Source organism: Sprattus sprattus, assembly GCF_963457725.1.
Source record: "Sprattus sprattus genome assembly, chromosome: 3".
In the NCBI taxonomy this organism is placed as follows: Eukaryota; Metazoa; Chordata; class Actinopteri; order Clupeiformes; family Clupeidae; genus Sprattus; species Sprattus sprattus.
In genome coordinates, this window is record NC_137922.1 from 38,890,644 (window position 1) to 38,908,661 (window position 18,018).

The following is an 18,018-nucleotide window of genomic DNA, read 5'->3' on the forward strand; positions in this document are numbered from 1 at the left end:
GATGCTGCTAAATGCCGGATGTATATGACATGATGTCCTCAGGCAGATATAACACTCAGTTTAAATCGGCTCACTTAAGATGGAAATCTTTTGTCATCAGTAAAAAAAAGTTAAGCTAAATAAATAAAATAAATAATAAGCAGAAAGCAAGTGCTAGTTATGTTTACTGAGACAGCCATCATGACAAATTGAATGACCTACTCCTGGATCTTAAATACCATATAACTTCATTAAATAGGGTGCAAATGGGGTGTGTCTGGTGACAGATGTGTATCATTAACCCATACTACCTGTGTGAACCTGTAACTTCACTAAACCTTGCCTGTGGCCAGGTAAGAGCTAGTATTCAATAAGAGGAGTAGCGCACGATGCGAGTAGCCTCACCTGGACGCGCATTGCATGCGATCTGAGGCGTAGCGCACGAAGCGAGTCGCTCGAGGCGCATTGCGCGCATTGCATTGACTCTTATTAAAGCTCTTACTCATTCTCACAGAGACAAAACAAATACCTACACGGTCAAGCAATGTCATTTATTTCTTTAAAGAAACAAAACAAATAGCTACACGGTCAAGCAATGTCATTTATTTCCACGAAAAAAACGAAAACGAATCAAACTTACATTACCACTGCACACTCACAACCTTGCATATAATGTATAGAAGTTGTAGTAGCATTTGTATTCAAAGTTTACACTTTGATCTACCAAAGTACTCACCGTTTAACAATACAACTCCCACAAGTTGACAATGATAACATGACGCAAATGACAACACTGGCGTACACATGTGACATCACACAGGGGGTTGTGGTCAGCATTACACATTAACTTCCCCAAAAATCAAGAGGTCAAGAAAATTAGATTAGATTAGATTCAACTTTATTGTTAGTGCACAGAGTACAAGTATTGAGGCAACAGATTCTAACCAGAAGTACAGATTCAAGAGTGTAGAGTAGGCTATTCTATATTGGTAATATAAAAATAGATAGATGGGATGTATACAGTATGATATGACAGTACAAGATATATGGGGTATGAGCAGTAGTAACATTGGCAGTAATAGTTGGTCATTAGTGCAGATATGATATGCAAAGTGCTGATGCAGGAGTAGGCCTACATGTAATAGAAGTTATGAATGAGGTAAGAGGCATAATAAGATATAAGTACAATTAATATGAGGTAAGAGAATAAGATATAAGTACAATGAATATGAGGTAAGAGGCATGATATGATATATACAGCCGCGGAAAAAATTAAGAGACCACTTCAAAATTATCAGTTTCTCTGGTTTTACTATTTATTGGTTTGTGTTAAAGTAAAATGTACATTTTAGTTTTATTCTATAACCTACTGGCAACATTCCTACCAAATTTCAAATAAAAATATTGTCATTTAGATCATTTATTTGCAGAAAAATGACAATTGGTCAAAATAGCAAAAAAGATGCAGTGTCTTCAGATCTCGAATAATGCAAAGAAAACAAGCTCATATTCATTTTTAAACTACACAATACTAATGCTTTAACTTAGGAAGAGTTCAGAAATCAATATTTGGTGGAATAACCTTATATTAAAATCACAACTTTCATGTGTCTTGGCATGCTCTCCACCAGTCTTTCACATTGCCGTTGGGTGACTTTATGCTACTCCTGGTGCAAGAATTCAAGCAGCTCGGCTTCTTTTCATGGCTTGTGACCATCCATCTTCCTCTTGATCACATTTCAGAGTTTTTTTTATGGGATTCTGGTCTCGAAATTGGGCTGGCCATGACAGGGTCCTGATCTGGTGATACTCCATCCACACCTTTACTGGCCTGGCTGTGTGGCATGGAGCATTGCCCTGCTGGAAAAAACACTTCTCAGAGTTGGGGAACATTGTCAGAGCAAAAGGAAGCAAGTTTTTCTTCCGGGACAACGTTGTACTTTGCCTGGCTGAGGTTTGTAAAAGACCATAAGGATTGAACCAAAGCCGACTGGAGGGTCTCCTAGTACGTCTTCTCTGATGAGTCCAATTTCACAGTAGGTGCAAGACTCTGTGGCTTGTAGGCCTCTCCAGGTCTCCGTCTAACCATCAGACGACCATGTGTTGGGCAAAGCTGAAAATTGGACTCATCAGAGAAGACGAACTAGGAGACCCTCCAGTCCGCTTTGGTTCAATCCTTATGGTCTTTTACAAACCTCAGCCAGGCAAAGTACAACGTTGTCCCGGAAGAAAAACTTGCTTCCTTTTGCTCTGACAATGTTCCCCAACTCTGAGAAGTGTTTTTTTCCAGCAGGGTAATGCTCCATGCCACACAGCCAGGCCAGTAAAGGTGTGGATGGAGTATCACCAGATCAGGACCCGGTCATGGCCAGCCCAATTTCGAGACCTGAATCCCATAAAAAAAACTCTGAAATGTGATCAAGAGGAAGATGGATGGTCACAAGCCATGAAAAGAAGCCGAGCTGCTTGAATTCTTGCGCCAGGAGTAGCATAAAGTCACCCAACGGCAATGTGAAAGACTGGTGGAGAGCATGCCAAGACACATGAAAGTTGTGATTTTAATATAAGGTTATTCCACCAAATATTGATTCCTGAACTCTTCCTAAGTTAAAGCATTAGTATTGTGTAGTTTAAAAATGAATATGAGCTTGTTTTCTTTGCATTATTCGAGATCTGAAGACACTGCATCTTTTTTGCTATTTTGACCAATTGTCATTTTTCTGCAAATAAATGATCTAAATGACAATATTTTTATTTGAAATTTGGTAGGAATGTTGCCAGTAGGTTATAGAATAAAACTAAAATGTACATTTTACTTTAACACATACCAATAAATAGTAAAACCAGAGAAACTGATAATTTTGAAGTGGTCTCTTAATTTTTTCCGCGGCTGTATATATATACAATGAATATGAGGTAGGTCATTAGTGCAGATATGATATAGGTATATGCAAAGTGCTGATGCAGGAGTACATGTGAAGGTAGCAATAGAAGTTATGAATGAGGAAAGAGGTATAATAAGATATAAGTACAATGAATATGAGGTAAGAGGCATAATAAGATATATATATACAATGAATATGAGGTAAGAGGCATGATATGATACAATGAATATGAGGTAAGAGGCATGATAAGATATATGAATATGAGGTAAGAGGCATAATATGATATACAATGAATATGAGGTAAGAGGCATGGTATGATATGAATACAATGAACAGGGACAACAATTTTAAATAAGCAGATATAGATATGAATACACTAGAACAACTCAGCAATAATACAATGGCAGTAAAAGGAAGTGTTTTATTAAAATGAATGAATGAATACTCTGGTCTAGAACACCTCAGCCATAATACAATGGCGGTAAAAAGAATGTAGCCTATTAAAAAGTGTTTTATTAAAATTAAATCTAAAGACACTAAAATTGAATCTTGTTTTAGAGGTGCTCAGACTTTGAACAAAAACACATTGTACATATTTTGGAAGTTTTCTTTTTTACTCTGAACCTTGTAAACAGAGGTGTTGGTCCACATAGGTGAGTTAGCATTCAGAAACGGTTTGTTGTTTCTATACTAATAATAAGTCACATAGAAAGTGACACTATTCTTCACCTAGAGCACTATGCATATTGATGAGAGAGGTGTAAACACATTGGGGCACCTCAGTCAAAGGTGTAAAGACAATGGCCAGACAATGGCCAGGGACAAACCTCAAAGACAATGGACAGGGTGATTTACACGTCTTCGCGTGTTTTTGTGAGTGTGTATTTTCTATTTCTATCAATAACTTTTAAGAAATAAATTACATTGCTTGACCGTGTAGCTATTTGTCTGTTTTGTTACCGACTCTGTTTTGTTACCGACTTTCAACCACGAGAATGAGTAAGAGCTTTAATAAGAGTCTCAACCACGTTTATAGTAGGCTATGTGCTCCGTCTCAACCAAGTTTATAGTATAGGCTATGCGCCTCGAGCGACTCGCTTCGTGCGCTACGCCTCAGATTGCATGCAATGTGCGTCTCATTCACCAGGTGAGGAGACTCGCATCGCGCGCTACTCCTCTTATTGAATACTGGATCTTAGCTCCTGTGGCCCCTCAAACCTGTCAGCTATTATGAGCTCAGCTCAATGTGTTTTGTGAGATAAGGACATAAAAGAAAAGCCACAGTAACTAAAAACACTGCAGGCCTCATCTGTATTTGACCACTGAGTTTGTATGTGTGTGTGTGGGGTGGGGTGTTTTATGTTGGTTAGAGGCCACATCAAGAATGTGTTACTTTTCAAGAGGTCAAAAGTGTAACACATACACTTTCATGTGAGAACAAAAACATATGGTCATAAAATTGTGTGATTGTGTGTGTGTGTGTGTGTGTGTGTGTGTGTGTGTGTGTGTGTGTGTCTGTGTGTGTGTGTGTGTGTGTTTGTGTAGGATGTGGCTTTAATTTCCAGCAAACTAGCAGCAATGCAGGGCAGCCTGACAATGCTGGTGGACACGCCCGACTACAGTGATAAGTGTGTCCAGCTGGAGGCTCTGAAGAACCGTCTGGAGGCACTGGCGAGCCCTCAGATTGTGGCCACTTTCAATTCTCTGTCCATAGGTAAGAGGGCACTACTGTCTTCTCCAGTGTTTTTCATCAGTGTGACACAGAGTTATGGGTGTAGTACTGTGTGCTTATTTGCATATTTCTGTGCCCACACAGACCAAGCCAAACTGTTTGTGAAAGTCTTCAGTGAGATGGACAGAATGCCACAGCTGCTGGCATATTACTACAAGTGTCATAAGGTAAGACACATGCATGCACACACATGCACACACGCACACGCACACGCACACACATACACACACACACGCACACGCACACGCACACGCACACGCACACGCACCCGCGCACACGCACACACACACGCACACGCACACGCACACGCACACCCACACACACGCGCAGACAATTTATGTTCATGTTTTTTTTAGCACTGTTAAAATGAATACGTTCATTTTTGCAATGAATTTGAAATTGAAAAAAGAATGCAACTAATCGAGCACTTCAACTTACAACTAACACAACGTTCCAACTAGCACCCAGCTGACAACAGAAGGATGTGCATAGTGCTCAGATTGTAACGTGTCTTTAATGGGTGTGTGTGTATGTCTTTCAGGTGCAGTTGTTGTCAGTGTGGGAGAGACTGTGTCAGAGTGATGCCCGTCTGAAGCAGCAGCTCTCAGAGTTCTATGATACACTGCTGTCTACATGGCACTCTCAGCTGCAGTGGAGCAGTCAGGTACACACACACACACACACACACACACACACTCTCACTCCTGCTGGCATAGCCTTACTGCTGCTGCCAGGTATGCACATACAGAAGGGTCACTCATGGATACACACACACTCTCACTCTAACCTTGCATGACAACAACAACAACAATATTGTCATCATCACCATCCATTATAGTGGCAGTGAACACAGTGCACAGTAAAGGGACTGAATTTATACAGCATGTTTCTACTCAAAGAGCACTCCAAGCACTTTCAGAGATTCATGCTTCAGACATCTACCCATTCACACACTGATGGCAGAGGCTACTATTTAAGGTTGGGGGTTCAGTGTCTTGCTCAAGGACACTCTGACACCTGGTTAGGGGGAGTCGGGAACAAACTAGCAACCTTCTGATTGCTGAACGATCTCCCGATAGTGGTATACAAACATGTATACACATTGACATACATTTATACACTTTCCATGGAATGAAATGCACAGTGCTAGTACTTGCAGACTTTTGAAATAATACATTGTGTGTATGTGTGAAGGTCTTCAGAAATCCATATGAGGTTGTGACCGTACTGATGATCCAAACTCTCAGCGCTATGGTGCCATCCATCCCAGAGTGCATAGCAGTGGAGCTTAAGGGTTGCCCAGGAGAAGATCGCCTGGACACCCTGTTAGAGCTCCACCAAACCGCAGCGAACTTCAGCCGTAGCCTGGAGACAGCCATGTTGCCTCATCTGGGTAAACACGTGTTGTTGATGTCCTGTGTGTGTGTGTGTGTGTGTGCCTGTGTGTCCTGTGCCTTATCTATGAAGTGTGTTGTTTCCTTTCAAGATGTTATCATCTAACCCATTATCAGATATGTTCACATTTGTGCGTGTGAGGGGGGAGAAATAAATCGGTTGGAATGCAGCCAGCTGGACCACATATTTTATCTGATGGTTGTGTGTGCTTGCATGTTTGTGTGTCATTTTTAGCGGAGTGTAACTTACTGAAGGTGGGGGAGCTGGTGTCTTGTGTGTATGCGCCATACAAAGCCTACCAGCTGCAGTATGGAGAGCTGGAAGAGACTAATCTACTCATTCAGCTCAGTGCTGTACCACTGGTGAGTAACACACACACACACACACATACACACACACACACATTGTGTATATACATACACACACATACATATATAATATTATATATATATATATAGAAATATATATCTATATTCCCAAATGTATTTATGAATAGTACATTAAACTCTGTGTATGTGCGTCCTGTGTGTGTTCACAGGAGAGGGGTGAGGTGCTGGACTGTGTTCTGGAGCTCACACACTCCGTGCAGAAAGTGTTTGGTTTGGCTGCGGCCGCTGCTGACCGCTGTGTGAAGTTCACAGATGGCCTGGGTGTGTGTGGTCTCATTCGGGCCCTGCGAGCGCTTTTTAGCAAGTAAGAACCACATGAAACACACAGGAACCTTGTCCTCCTTCCCTGTCTTCATACTAGGCGCAAGGATTCCATGTTCACAAGTTTTCTCAATGTTTTCTATCCATCCATCCATCCATCCATCTATCTATCTATCTATATATCTATTTATCTTCCCTCTTTCTCTTTTTTCTTTAGGTATGTGTCTGATTTTTCAGTCACTCTGCAGTCAATCAGAAAGAAGTACAAGTTGGAGGACCAACCCACCTCAGAAGTGTTCACTGAAGACTGGACAGCCTTCCAGAACTCTGTCAGGTGTGTATGGCTAGAAACAGCCTCCACACCATAATGTGCATATGCACACACACACACACACACACAAACACAAACACAAACACATATACAGTGTGGTGATTCTACATGTTTATTTGTGGTTTGTTTACTGATGTGTGTTGTGATTTCTATACAGAATTATAGCCACATGTGGAGACCTGTTGAGACAGTGTGGAGCCTTTGAACAGCAACTTTCCAATAAGTAAGAACACACACACACACACACACACACACACACACACACACACATACACCAATGAGCCAAAGCCTTATGGTCACCTGTTGAGCCTTTACATGCTGCTTAAACAGTTCTAACCTGCCAATGCATGGAGTCAACAAGACATCTGAGGGTGTCATGTGGTATCTGGAGCTGGTGGAGTTGCCAAGAAAGAAAGAATAAACGTTAATAATAAACCTTGATTAGATGATTAGGCCTACTGAAGCAAATGTGTTTCTTGATCACTAACTAATTAATGATGATTATTAATAATGATGCGCACCAACAGTAACCTAACCTTGGTTTAACACAAGAATGAAACTCAGCCTACCTTACAGTGCATCAAACTCCCTCAAAACTCTCTACATATCGATTTCAGTCTTTATGAATACTCACTCAAGCCAATCTTGTTATTAGAGCTAACCTCTGTCATACTGTTCCTCAGGTAGGCTATGTCTTAACATCTCAAGAAGCTGAAAGACCTTTCTGCCATCTTCAGTAGAACTTCAATTATATTGTGAATGTTTAGGGTCTCTCTTAGGATGGTGCACAGATCAGAATCAGTTCCCTGCTGCATCGCCGTGTTGCGTCAGCTCGAGTTCTATCGTGACATTTACACCACAGATACTGTTACCAGAATTTACCATGCATTTGCATGTACCACTTTCACTATTAAAATTCAAAATAGTTCCGTACTGACTTTCCTCTGCGACATATCTGACTGATAATGAAGCCCACTTCCATTAGTTAGTGTCCCGAAGTATCGGTTTTTGTGACACCCCTATTGCCAGACCATAGTTTGTCTCTCCTCAGACCACTGCTGATAGTACTATTGACCACGAGCATTCCACAAACCAGCTCATTTGGAGATGATTCAACCCAGTGAACCCAACTACGAAAAAATAGATTGTTCGCTACTGTGTCCCAGACCTTCATGACAGTTGATAAAACTGAATCAGTGTTGTTTGCTTTGTCTCTTAGCGGTCATAATGTTTTTACTTATCTGTGTATACATTCACACACACTCATGCATATATACACAAACACACACACAATTTTATTTATTTTTTAAACTCGTACTCAAAATACTCCTAGCACATACATCAGTTTGGTCTGTGCTCACCATTAACCCAGGGCATTTGCATACTCTTACAGAATCATATCATATGGTCCGTAAAAAGCCTTCTGGGTGAATTTTAGGCTCTGTGAAGCTGAGAGTTGCTTTTAGGCTTAAATTTTTTATTTGTTTTCAGAGAATTATTTTAAGACCTCAGTTACTTTCACACTCTAATGCTGGTCATGTAGGTCGGAACGAAAAAAGTTGGATGCATAATTGAGCAGTTGTGATTATCTCATGCTTTTCCACATTTTTTTTTCAAGACATTCATGCAATACTAGAGGTGTGGACATTATGTGTGGTCCTCATGAGTGTCAAATCAACAGAAGGACTTTCTGTCACATCACCATAACATCTGTCCAGGGGCTCATTCTGAGTGATGTCAGGTTAATCGGGGTTAAACTGGATGTGTTAGAAATCACTGAATGATTTAAAACATGGCAGACATGAAATAAATTGCCCCATCAAGTAAAAGCTGTCACGTAACTGAACAGTGACATTCCCTGCCAATGCACCCCGTTTCAATTATTCACTACGAAGTACAGTGGGGAAATTGGGTCACCCTCATTCAGAAACGCCAGGTCATCAAAAGTGGCAGTATGGCGCCGCCTTCCACCTTGCCATGTGCTCTGAGCTGTGCGAGACAACAGCTGCTTACAGACTTGCTGGAAGATTTTTCAGGGTTTATTTAACATGGCGCCCGGACATTTAGTGGTTCTGCTATGTAACCCCTCCTTTACCTGAGTGTGATTGGTTGTGGTGATGGGTTCTTTTTCATCCGATTGGCAGGATCCTGGCAAGGGCTGGGCACTTCCTGTGGGAGGGGTACAGCCCGCGCAGCCTGACTGGACTGCAGGAGGGCGTGACAGAGAGGAGGGGCCAGAAGAATCCCTGGCAGGAGTTCAACTACCTGCAGCAGAGCAACATGGCTGAGTACAACAACCTGCTGGAGACGCTGTTCTCTCTGAAGGTAAACACACAGTCTGTCCTCTCTGAAGGTAATCACACAGTCTGTCCTCTCTGAAGGTAAACACACAGTCTGTTCTCTCTGATGGTAAACACACAGTCTGTTCTCTCTGATGGTAAACACACAGTCTGTTCTCTCTGATGGTAATCACACAGTCTGTTCTCTCTGAAGGTAAATACACAGTCTGTTCTCTCTGAAGGTAAATACACAGTCCACACTCACTGAGGAGACATTAATGGTTGATGTGATTTGAGAGGCGTCAGTCAGACAACTTTCTAACATCAGTACGTTAGCCTACGCAGAGATGGGCAAAAATACATCAAAATGTATTTTGATACAAAATACAAAATACCCCTCAAATAAATGTATCAAAATAAAATACTAAATACTGTTGCCAGAAAATGTAACAAAATACAATACATGTATTTTGTATTTTTAAAATACAGGAAATACTTTTTTTCTGAATTTTCAGTTTTCTCACAATTTGGTATAGCAGAACATTCAGGTTTGGGCTATTCAGTGGCGTAACGTAGTAACCACCGGGCCAGGTGCAGGCTATTATGACGGGCCCATGTCAGTGGTTCCGTATCCTTTTTTTCATGTTTGTAACCACCGCCACAGGGCTCTCATTGCAATCTCTATGGCTTCCGAGAGGGCTATCCCCACCGTGCTTTCATCATACGTAAATGCCAGGTAAGGACTAGGACGCAATCTGGCACTCCGCGTCCGGGCGAGACGCTCCACTTTGTGAATGAGGTGTGCCTCACCTAGGACGCGATCTGGCACTCCGCGCCGATGAGACTCTTTTTTTAAATCTTAGCATACTATAAACGTTGTTGAGACTCTTACTAAAGATCTTACTCATCGTCACACAGACAAAACAATAAACGTAGCCTACTATAAACATTGTTGAGACTCTTACTAAAGATCTTACTCATTGTCACAGAGACAAAACAATAAACGTAGCCTACTATAAACGTTGTTGAGATTTGTATTAAGTTGAAAGTCGGTAACAAAACAGAGACAAACAGCTACATGTCAAGCAATGTCATTTATTTCCTAAAATACGTTTTACGAATCCAACTTACATTACCACTGCACACTCACAACCTAACAGATAACGTATAGAAGTTGTACTAGCATTTGTATTCAAAGTTAACACTTTAATCTACCAAAGTACTCACCGTTTAACAATACAACTTCCACAAGTTACAGATTATCTTTGACAACATTGGCGCCCACATGTGATTGACAACACTGGCGCGCACATGTGACATCAAACAGATAAATGACCGTGTAGCTATTTGTTTTGTCTCTGTGAGAATGAGTAAGATCTTTAGAAAGAGTCTCAACAACGTTTATAGTAGGCTAAGATCTTTATTTAAGAGTCTCATGTGCGCCCGGGACCCTGCCTCTATGCAATGCGGCGCGGAGTGCCAGATCGCGTCCTAGGTGAGGCGCGCCTCATTCACAAAGTGGAGCGTCTCGCCCAGGCGCGGAGTGCCAGATCGCGTCCCGGACATCACACGGCTTTCATCAAGTCACCTTGTGTCACGATGGCTAACGTGCAACAACTCAATTCGCTCTTTGAAAGAACCTCCTTTAAGTCGGTGTACTAATGAAGATAAATTGACAAGGATCAAGACAGCTTTCTAAGTTTTCGAACACAACCCTTTTTTGTGAAAAAAATAATAATTTAACATGAGAGTCAATGAGAGAGATCTGGGGTGATTTCCTTTTCGCCCCAAAATGGGGCGGGCCATAAGAAGCAACACTTTTGGCAAATTGACTGATTCAACAATGACATTCACAGGCAGATCAGATGGTCTTGTGGTAGAATCCGACAGAAAAAAAATCTCCTTCTGCCTAAACACTGGAGAAAGTAATTTGAGTATTTTAAATACAAAATTACTCCACTCTAAAGTATTTTGTTACAAATTACATTTGATTTTTTATTGGCCCTATCAAATACAAATTACAAAATACTCAAAAGCAAATTAACTAGTATTTCAAATACAAGTAATTGAAATACTGCCCATCTCTGAGCCTACGTAAGTTAGCTACGTAAGCTACGTAAGTAACCTACGTTCTTTCAGCATACTAATGACATAAAAGAACGTTCGTAAACAACGTTTTTTTGAATAATCTCACCCTTAAAAATGACCTCGTGCAAGACAGCTGTCTGACAGCTGTCTGGATTAGACACCAAAGGTTGTAAGACAGCTCTCTTACATTTAAGACTATTCAGACGCAGCCACAGTCTGTTCTCTCTGAAGGTAAACACACAGTCTGTTCTCTCTGAAGGTAAACACACAGTCTGTTCTCTCTGAAGGTAAACACACAGTCTGTTCTCTCTGAAGGTAAACACACAGTCTGTTCTCTCTGAAGGTAAACACACAGTCCACACTCACTGAGGAGACATTATTCGGTTAGATTGGGACATAACCTCTCACACACTCGCAAAAAAATAAATATCAACATGAAAATATTATCCAGATGTCCAGAGGAGTTTCTCCAATAGTTCGTAAATCGCTGATTGTATCCATAATCCGGTGCCTACAGGCAACATTCAGATTTCCAACACAGGTTCACAAGTTTAGTAGAGGTGAAGCAAACTTTGAAACCATGTGTAAATGTTTTGCTGTCCTCCTGTACGGTCAGTGCTTTAGGTGTAGTTCCCGGTAAGACACTAAAGAAAAAAGTCATAACACTCTGATTCCCTTCCTGCTCAAGTGATTGAGGTGGTCAGAAAGAAGATATTTTATCTATAGTGGATCTCTTGACTCACTTATCATGTTTCACTTAGTGCAAAAGGGAGGCTGACTCAGAAACGTAACATGGATACTCTGACAGCAATTCTAATTTCAATCCTCATCCTCAGGCAAATTTTTCTTAAAGTATGTTTAACATTTGAGAAATAGTTTAATACAAGAATGTTATCACAGCTTTACAAGTTCTTGGCATGTTGGGGTGCTGTTGCTTTCATCTTTAGCATTTGTGTACTCTCATCTTAGCAAGTGTACTGTGCCTTGCAGAAATATTCAACCCTCATGAATGTCATCACCATTTTCACAGTTTAAAAACATACTTACACATATTTTCCCACTCAGTATTTTCATTGTGAAGACTTATTCTGCAGTATATTTGTAAAGGTTTAAATATTTATTTGTCTACTAAAATAAAATTTAAAAAAATAAATGACAAACTAATATACTCGGCTTGCGGGATAATCATCCCCTATACATTAATACATGGCAGAGAACCCCTTTGCTGCAATAACAGCCTGAACGTTTTCTGTGGGACAGTACCAGCTTTGCACACTGTTCTGCAGTGTTTCCCCCCCATTTTTCTTCGTATAATATATATATCGATCATCTAGGTTGATGTGGTGGCGGTCCTGGATTGCACTGCCACAGATTCTCAGTAGGAATTTGGAATCAGCGCTTCTGGAATTCACTTTTTGTTTTTTTAGCCACTCCAAGTGTTTCTATAGCCTAGTGCCTTTGGTAATTGTCCTACTGGTTAAGTAATCTGTCTCCCCAAACCTTGGTTTTACAACAGACTGTGACAGGGTTTCTTGTCATATTGTGTAGAATTTATTTCCATTCATTCTCCAATTGTAAAATGTTTCCCAGTTCCTGCAGAGGGGAAATATCCCCACAGCAGCATGATGTTCCCACTGCCATGTTTCACTTTGAGAGCGTTTTCCTGAGGCATTGGCAGCGTGACATTTAAGCCCCTATGTAGCACTTTGAGTGTTGGTCAAAAGCTCTATTTCGGTCTCATATGACTATACAAATCTTTACCCATACCATTAGCAACCTCCATACATGCTTTAATGTGGCTCTTCTAAAAAAAAATGGCTTATTTTTGCGACCCTCCAAAAGAATCTAGTTTTATGAATGTCTTAAATTTGTGGACTTCTACACCTGCACCTGGGGGTGGTTGCTGGACGATGGTGGCCTTTCTTACCAGTTAATATGTTCCTTTGATACTTAGCTTGTGGCAAAGACTTTTCTACAAAGCATCTTGGTGATGTGAGGCAACTTCCGCTTTCCTCTTATGGTTCCAATGGTGCTCAATTGCACATCAAGACACTTTCAGTGTTTACCACTTTTCCACTTAAGAATTTGAAATCTTCATTATGCTGTTATTTCACAACCTGGCTTGATGACTGCTAGACAGAATTATCTCACAGATGGCACTTTATTATGACCAGTTATGGTAACTAGATGGAATCATTTGTGAATAATTTGGCATCTTGTTTTAATCTGGAACTCAAAAGCATGGGAATGCTTATGTAAGCAGTATATTTCATTTTTAAAGATGTTTTTAATGTTAGCAGACATAAGTTAAAAGGCCTTTCTAAATATAGTAGAGAATGGATGAATTTAAAATGTATGTAAGTGTCTTTTGTAAGTGTGAAAATTGTGATGATTTACATGTGTATCTTATTTATAACCTTGTTTAATTGATCTATGTATTACTTTGACATGCTTTTATTTATTTCATTATCTTTATCTTTCTCATTGGTCTCATGCTGTAGTGATCTTTTCCTCTTTGAGTTGTGATTTCTCTGTGTCAGGTGCTCTATAAATGGGCATTGATTTGATCTTATTTAATGTGTGTGTGTGTGTGTGTGTGTGTGTGTGTGTGTGTGTGTGTGTGTGTGTGTGTGTGTGTGTGTCTGTGTGTGTGTGTGTGTGTGTGTGTCTGTGTCTGTGTGTGTAGGAGAAAGGCACTGGTAACTCTAGCCTGCTGGCTGAGACACGCGCATCTCTTACACGCTTGAACCAGCAGGCCAATCAGCTTGCCTTCGACTCTGTCTTCTTACAGATCAAACAGCAGCTCTTCCTCGCCAACAAACCCGAGGTAAGTGTGTCTGTGGCTGAGTGTGTGTGTGTGTGTGTGTGTGTGTGTGTCTGTGGCTGAGTGTGTGTGTGTGTGTCTGTGTGTCTGTGTGTGTCTGTGTGTTGCTGTCTTGTGGTAAACAATGCCGGCTAAATTCCAAAACCACTTGGGAGGATCCAGATTATGAATGCCACTCAGTAAGCACATTAAAGGCTCAAAAATGTCTAGGACGGTGTTTGTACATCTTTAATCGACCATCATTAATCATTCATTAATGTGTTGCCATTTGGGCCGTATAAATACTACTCACCAACAGGAAATTAAAATTACTATAATAATCTATTGTAAAGTGTGTGTGTGCGCGTGCGGCGTGTGTGTGTGTGTTTGTGTGTATGTGTGTGTGTGTGATCGGCACACACCACGCACATTTCACATTCAGAAATCTCTCTGCTCCTTTCCACCTGGTGATGTACATTATCTGTTGTTTGAGTGACTCAAAGACATGTAGGCCATCCAGCTGGCCACAAGAACCCTCTCAGGAGCAGCTTCACCGTATGCATGACCGCACAGGGGATTAAGTGTCTAAACGGAGGCATGTTTAGTGTAGCGACTTCACTTGTGTATTTTAGCCTGATGTCGGTTACACTGTTTCAATGCACATTTCCAGCTCATGTTACAGCAACCCCCCCCCCCCCCGCATCCTCTTAACATTATCGCAAGGAAATTATCATCTTGAGCAGCTAATGTTGCAGATACCTAAGACTTGGCTCTGCGACAGGGGAGAGTGGATATCCTGTGTAGTCATGCATCAGTTGTAAATGATGTTTTATGGGAAATGGAATAATTACTTCAGCTGTTGCAATAACGGTAAACTCCACAGGAAACGGAGATGGCTGACATGATGGAAGGGTCCTTTGGAATGATCCGGGCTGCGAGGGTGCACCCTTTTGCTTGTGATCTTTAAACTTGTGTGTGTGTGTGTGTGTGTGTGTGTGTGTTTCAGGGTAAAGGTTCCAGCTGTTTGGGGGAGTCTCTCTCTGATGACCTCCCCACTTTTAGTCTGTCTCCACAGGAATACATCACCAATGTAAGATCCACACACAAACCTGCTCCTTTTATGTTCCCACCAATTAAGGATGTGTATAAGTATGTCCTACTATGAATTGATCATTGTGTGTGTGTGTGTGTGTGTGTGTGTGTGTGTGTGTGTGTGTGTGTGTGTGTGTGTGTGTGTGTGTGTGTGTGTGTGTGTGTGTGTGTGTGTGTGTGTGTGTGTGTGTGTGTGTGTGTGTGTGTGTGTGTGTGTAGATTGGCCAGTACATTATGTCTCTGCCATTACACCTGGAGCCATTTGTGACTCAAGAGGACCCAGCCCTGGAGCTTGCATTGCACACAGGAAAACTCCCTTATCCACCTGAGCAGGGTAAGACACGCGTAGACAAGCATCTACACACACACACACACACACACACACATACATAAAGGGATGTTTATTTCCACTCTTACTGTCCTGTGTTTGGATGTGCCCTAGGCGATGACGTCCCAGAGCTGGAGAATACAGCTGATTACTGGCTGGGCTCCATTGCCAGGGCAACCATGCAAACTTACTGTGATGTCATTGTTCAAATTCCGGAGCTCACTCCTCATGCCACCAAACAGCTGGCCACAGACATTGGTACAGTAGACATAGCCACCCTAACAGTCAAAATACACACAATTTTTACATTCCTAGCATTAGCATCTTGTAAACAAAATTGTTGTGAATTTGAGCGTTCAATTAGGGTGCTGCGCTGAGCTCATGTATGTATGTGTTTTTTGGCATCACCAGATTACCTTAGCAATGTGATGGATGCGCTGGGCCTGCAAACGTCTAGAAATCTCCAGAACATTGTGAATCTCCTACGAGCCAAGCCAGACCAGTTCCGTCAGATGGCCAAACCCCTCCCCCGCAGGCTGACCTCCACCATCGCGGCCATGAGAGGAATCGAGTGAGGACGAAATTGGAGGAATACGGGCAACCATAGAGGGATCAAAGGAGGAATGGCATGCAGACCACAGGCCGCTATCTCCTCAGTCCAGTCACTCCACGAGACGCATCCCTGTCTAAACGTCTGGTCAACACTACAGAAACTGTACAGGGTTTTCATGCTTCGGTCACCTGGTGTTTCCAGCCTGTGATAATCATGTCTAACTAGATGTCTCTTCATTTGTTTCATGACTCCTATTCCTATTATATCTGTGGTTAAACAAGTTTAATTCTGTGAAAAGAACTGGGATTTTAACCTTCCTTTGCTTGTATGTTTTAAAAAATGAATAAATGTGTCCCCTTCCCTGACTTATTGATGGATCTTCATTCCTCTTCCTGGTGGTTAACTGGTAGAGCAAGGGGCCCATTACCCCAAGGTCACGGGATTGATTCCTAGGGTGTAAATCCACAGTAAATCCATTTGGCCAGTAAAAATGAATACATGTAAAATATACTCAATAATTATTAGTTAAAGAGTAACCTATAAAAAATAAAAAGAAATGGTACACCTTCAGCAGAAAACATGTTGTTCACATGTGGTCAGAGAGAGTGGTTGAATCGTATTTATAAAAGCACTGCATTCATAAGCACCACCCTTTTCTCTCCATGTGGGGCAGTGCTGTCTTACTTTACTGGATTCATGCATGAGTCAAAGAGATAATCCACTGGAACCTTGGACCTTCTTGCTATGGCTGGCTATTTACATCCATTATCCACCCAAACGACCTGCTATTTTACCTGAAGCATGCCTAAGAACCTTTACTTTAAGAACCGTTACTTTAAACATTCCAACAAACATAAGAACATTGAGACTGTTCCCCTCATAATGCCTCTTTGTCAGAAACATGACAAATGAAAACTGGACACTCATGTTTAAAAATATGACATAAATGTATTATTTTATTGGTTCTTAAAAACATTTTACATTTAATCCATTTTAACATATCCATGTTTTTGTATTTTCCGTTGTTCCATGTCTTTTAAAAAGCATTGAGTGATCTGAGTAATGAATACTGTCTTGCTGCTGGGTGCCCCCCCCCCCCCCCCCCTCCCAAGAACCTCAAGTTCAAATCCATTTCAGTTTCAGTACATAACCGCTGTTTTAAGTCTCATTATTCTGAAGGTGACACATCTTAAACTTGATTGATATGTTTTTTTCTCTCTCCTAACCTTTTTTTTGGAAAATATAAAAAGATAAAAACAAACATTACATTGAAATGCACACTTCGCGGTGATTCATGGTTGTGTCTTTAACAACATTTCCAAAATAAAACTCCAGCATCCATCGTATCCCCCATGACCCCTGTCACCTCCGTGAGATGACCTTTCTTCCACCTCAACAGCTCTCTACTGTGCAGGCGTGCCGTGGGGATTGTCTGATCAGGGTTCTGAACAATGGCAGCGATACATCACCGACTCTGTGTGTAATGACATATTGATTATTCTTATTCCGCCTCAGCTAGTCAGTTATTGGTCATACACAACTGGGGTTGCAAGGGCTTTTATTCTGTAAGGTGCAAGAATCCTGCACTGTGTGTCTGTCATACTTGTGTTGCGTTCTATTCTCCATCATCATCATCATCATGATAATCCCTCATTTTGCTTCTCACTGTACTGGGGTCTGTGACTTGGGTCTGACTGATCAGATGGAATAAAGTGTTCCATGCCTGTGTGTGTCTGACCTTCACTAAGCACTTACACATGCATGCTTATTCTACAAACACACACACGCACACACAGTAGGTGCAGTGGACGTACTATAAGGGCACAGGGGGTTTTAAATGGTAATCCATAATCAGAATAATCATATATATATATATAAGCATCACAATTATAGATCATGTCTG

The 18,018-nt window shown here is 41.2% G+C and overlaps 1 protein-coding gene across 1 annotated transcript in view; it reads left to right on the top strand.

The window, feature by feature from the left end:
- Positions 1-16,427, top strand: part of cog7 (component of oligomeric golgi complex 7) — a 17,818-nt gene extending 1,391 nt beyond the window's left edge. The window contains exons 5-18 of the mRNA XM_080834852.1: positions 4,410-4,578; positions 4,681-4,763; positions 5,138-5,260; positions 5,791-5,989; positions 6,226-6,353; positions 6,530-6,684; positions 6,859-6,975; positions 7,130-7,195; positions 9,117-9,297; positions 14,026-14,166; positions 15,149-15,232; positions 15,454-15,568; positions 15,677-15,820; positions 15,974-16,427. Of these exons, the coding sequence (XP_080690978.1) occupies positions 4,410-4,578; positions 4,681-4,763; positions 5,138-5,260; positions 5,791-5,989; positions 6,226-6,353; positions 6,530-6,684; positions 6,859-6,975; positions 7,130-7,195; positions 9,117-9,297; positions 14,026-14,166; positions 15,149-15,232; positions 15,454-15,568; positions 15,677-15,820; positions 15,974-16,137 (1,869 nt within the window). The 3' untranslated portion in view covers positions 16,138-16,427. The remainder of the gene's footprint in view (positions 1-4,409; positions 4,579-4,680; positions 4,764-5,137; positions 5,261-5,790; positions 5,990-6,225; positions 6,354-6,529; positions 6,685-6,858; positions 6,976-7,129; positions 7,196-9,116; positions 9,298-14,025; positions 14,167-15,148; positions 15,233-15,453; positions 15,569-15,676; positions 15,821-15,973) is intronic.
- The last annotated feature ends 1,591 nt before the right edge of the window (positions 16,428-18,018 follow it).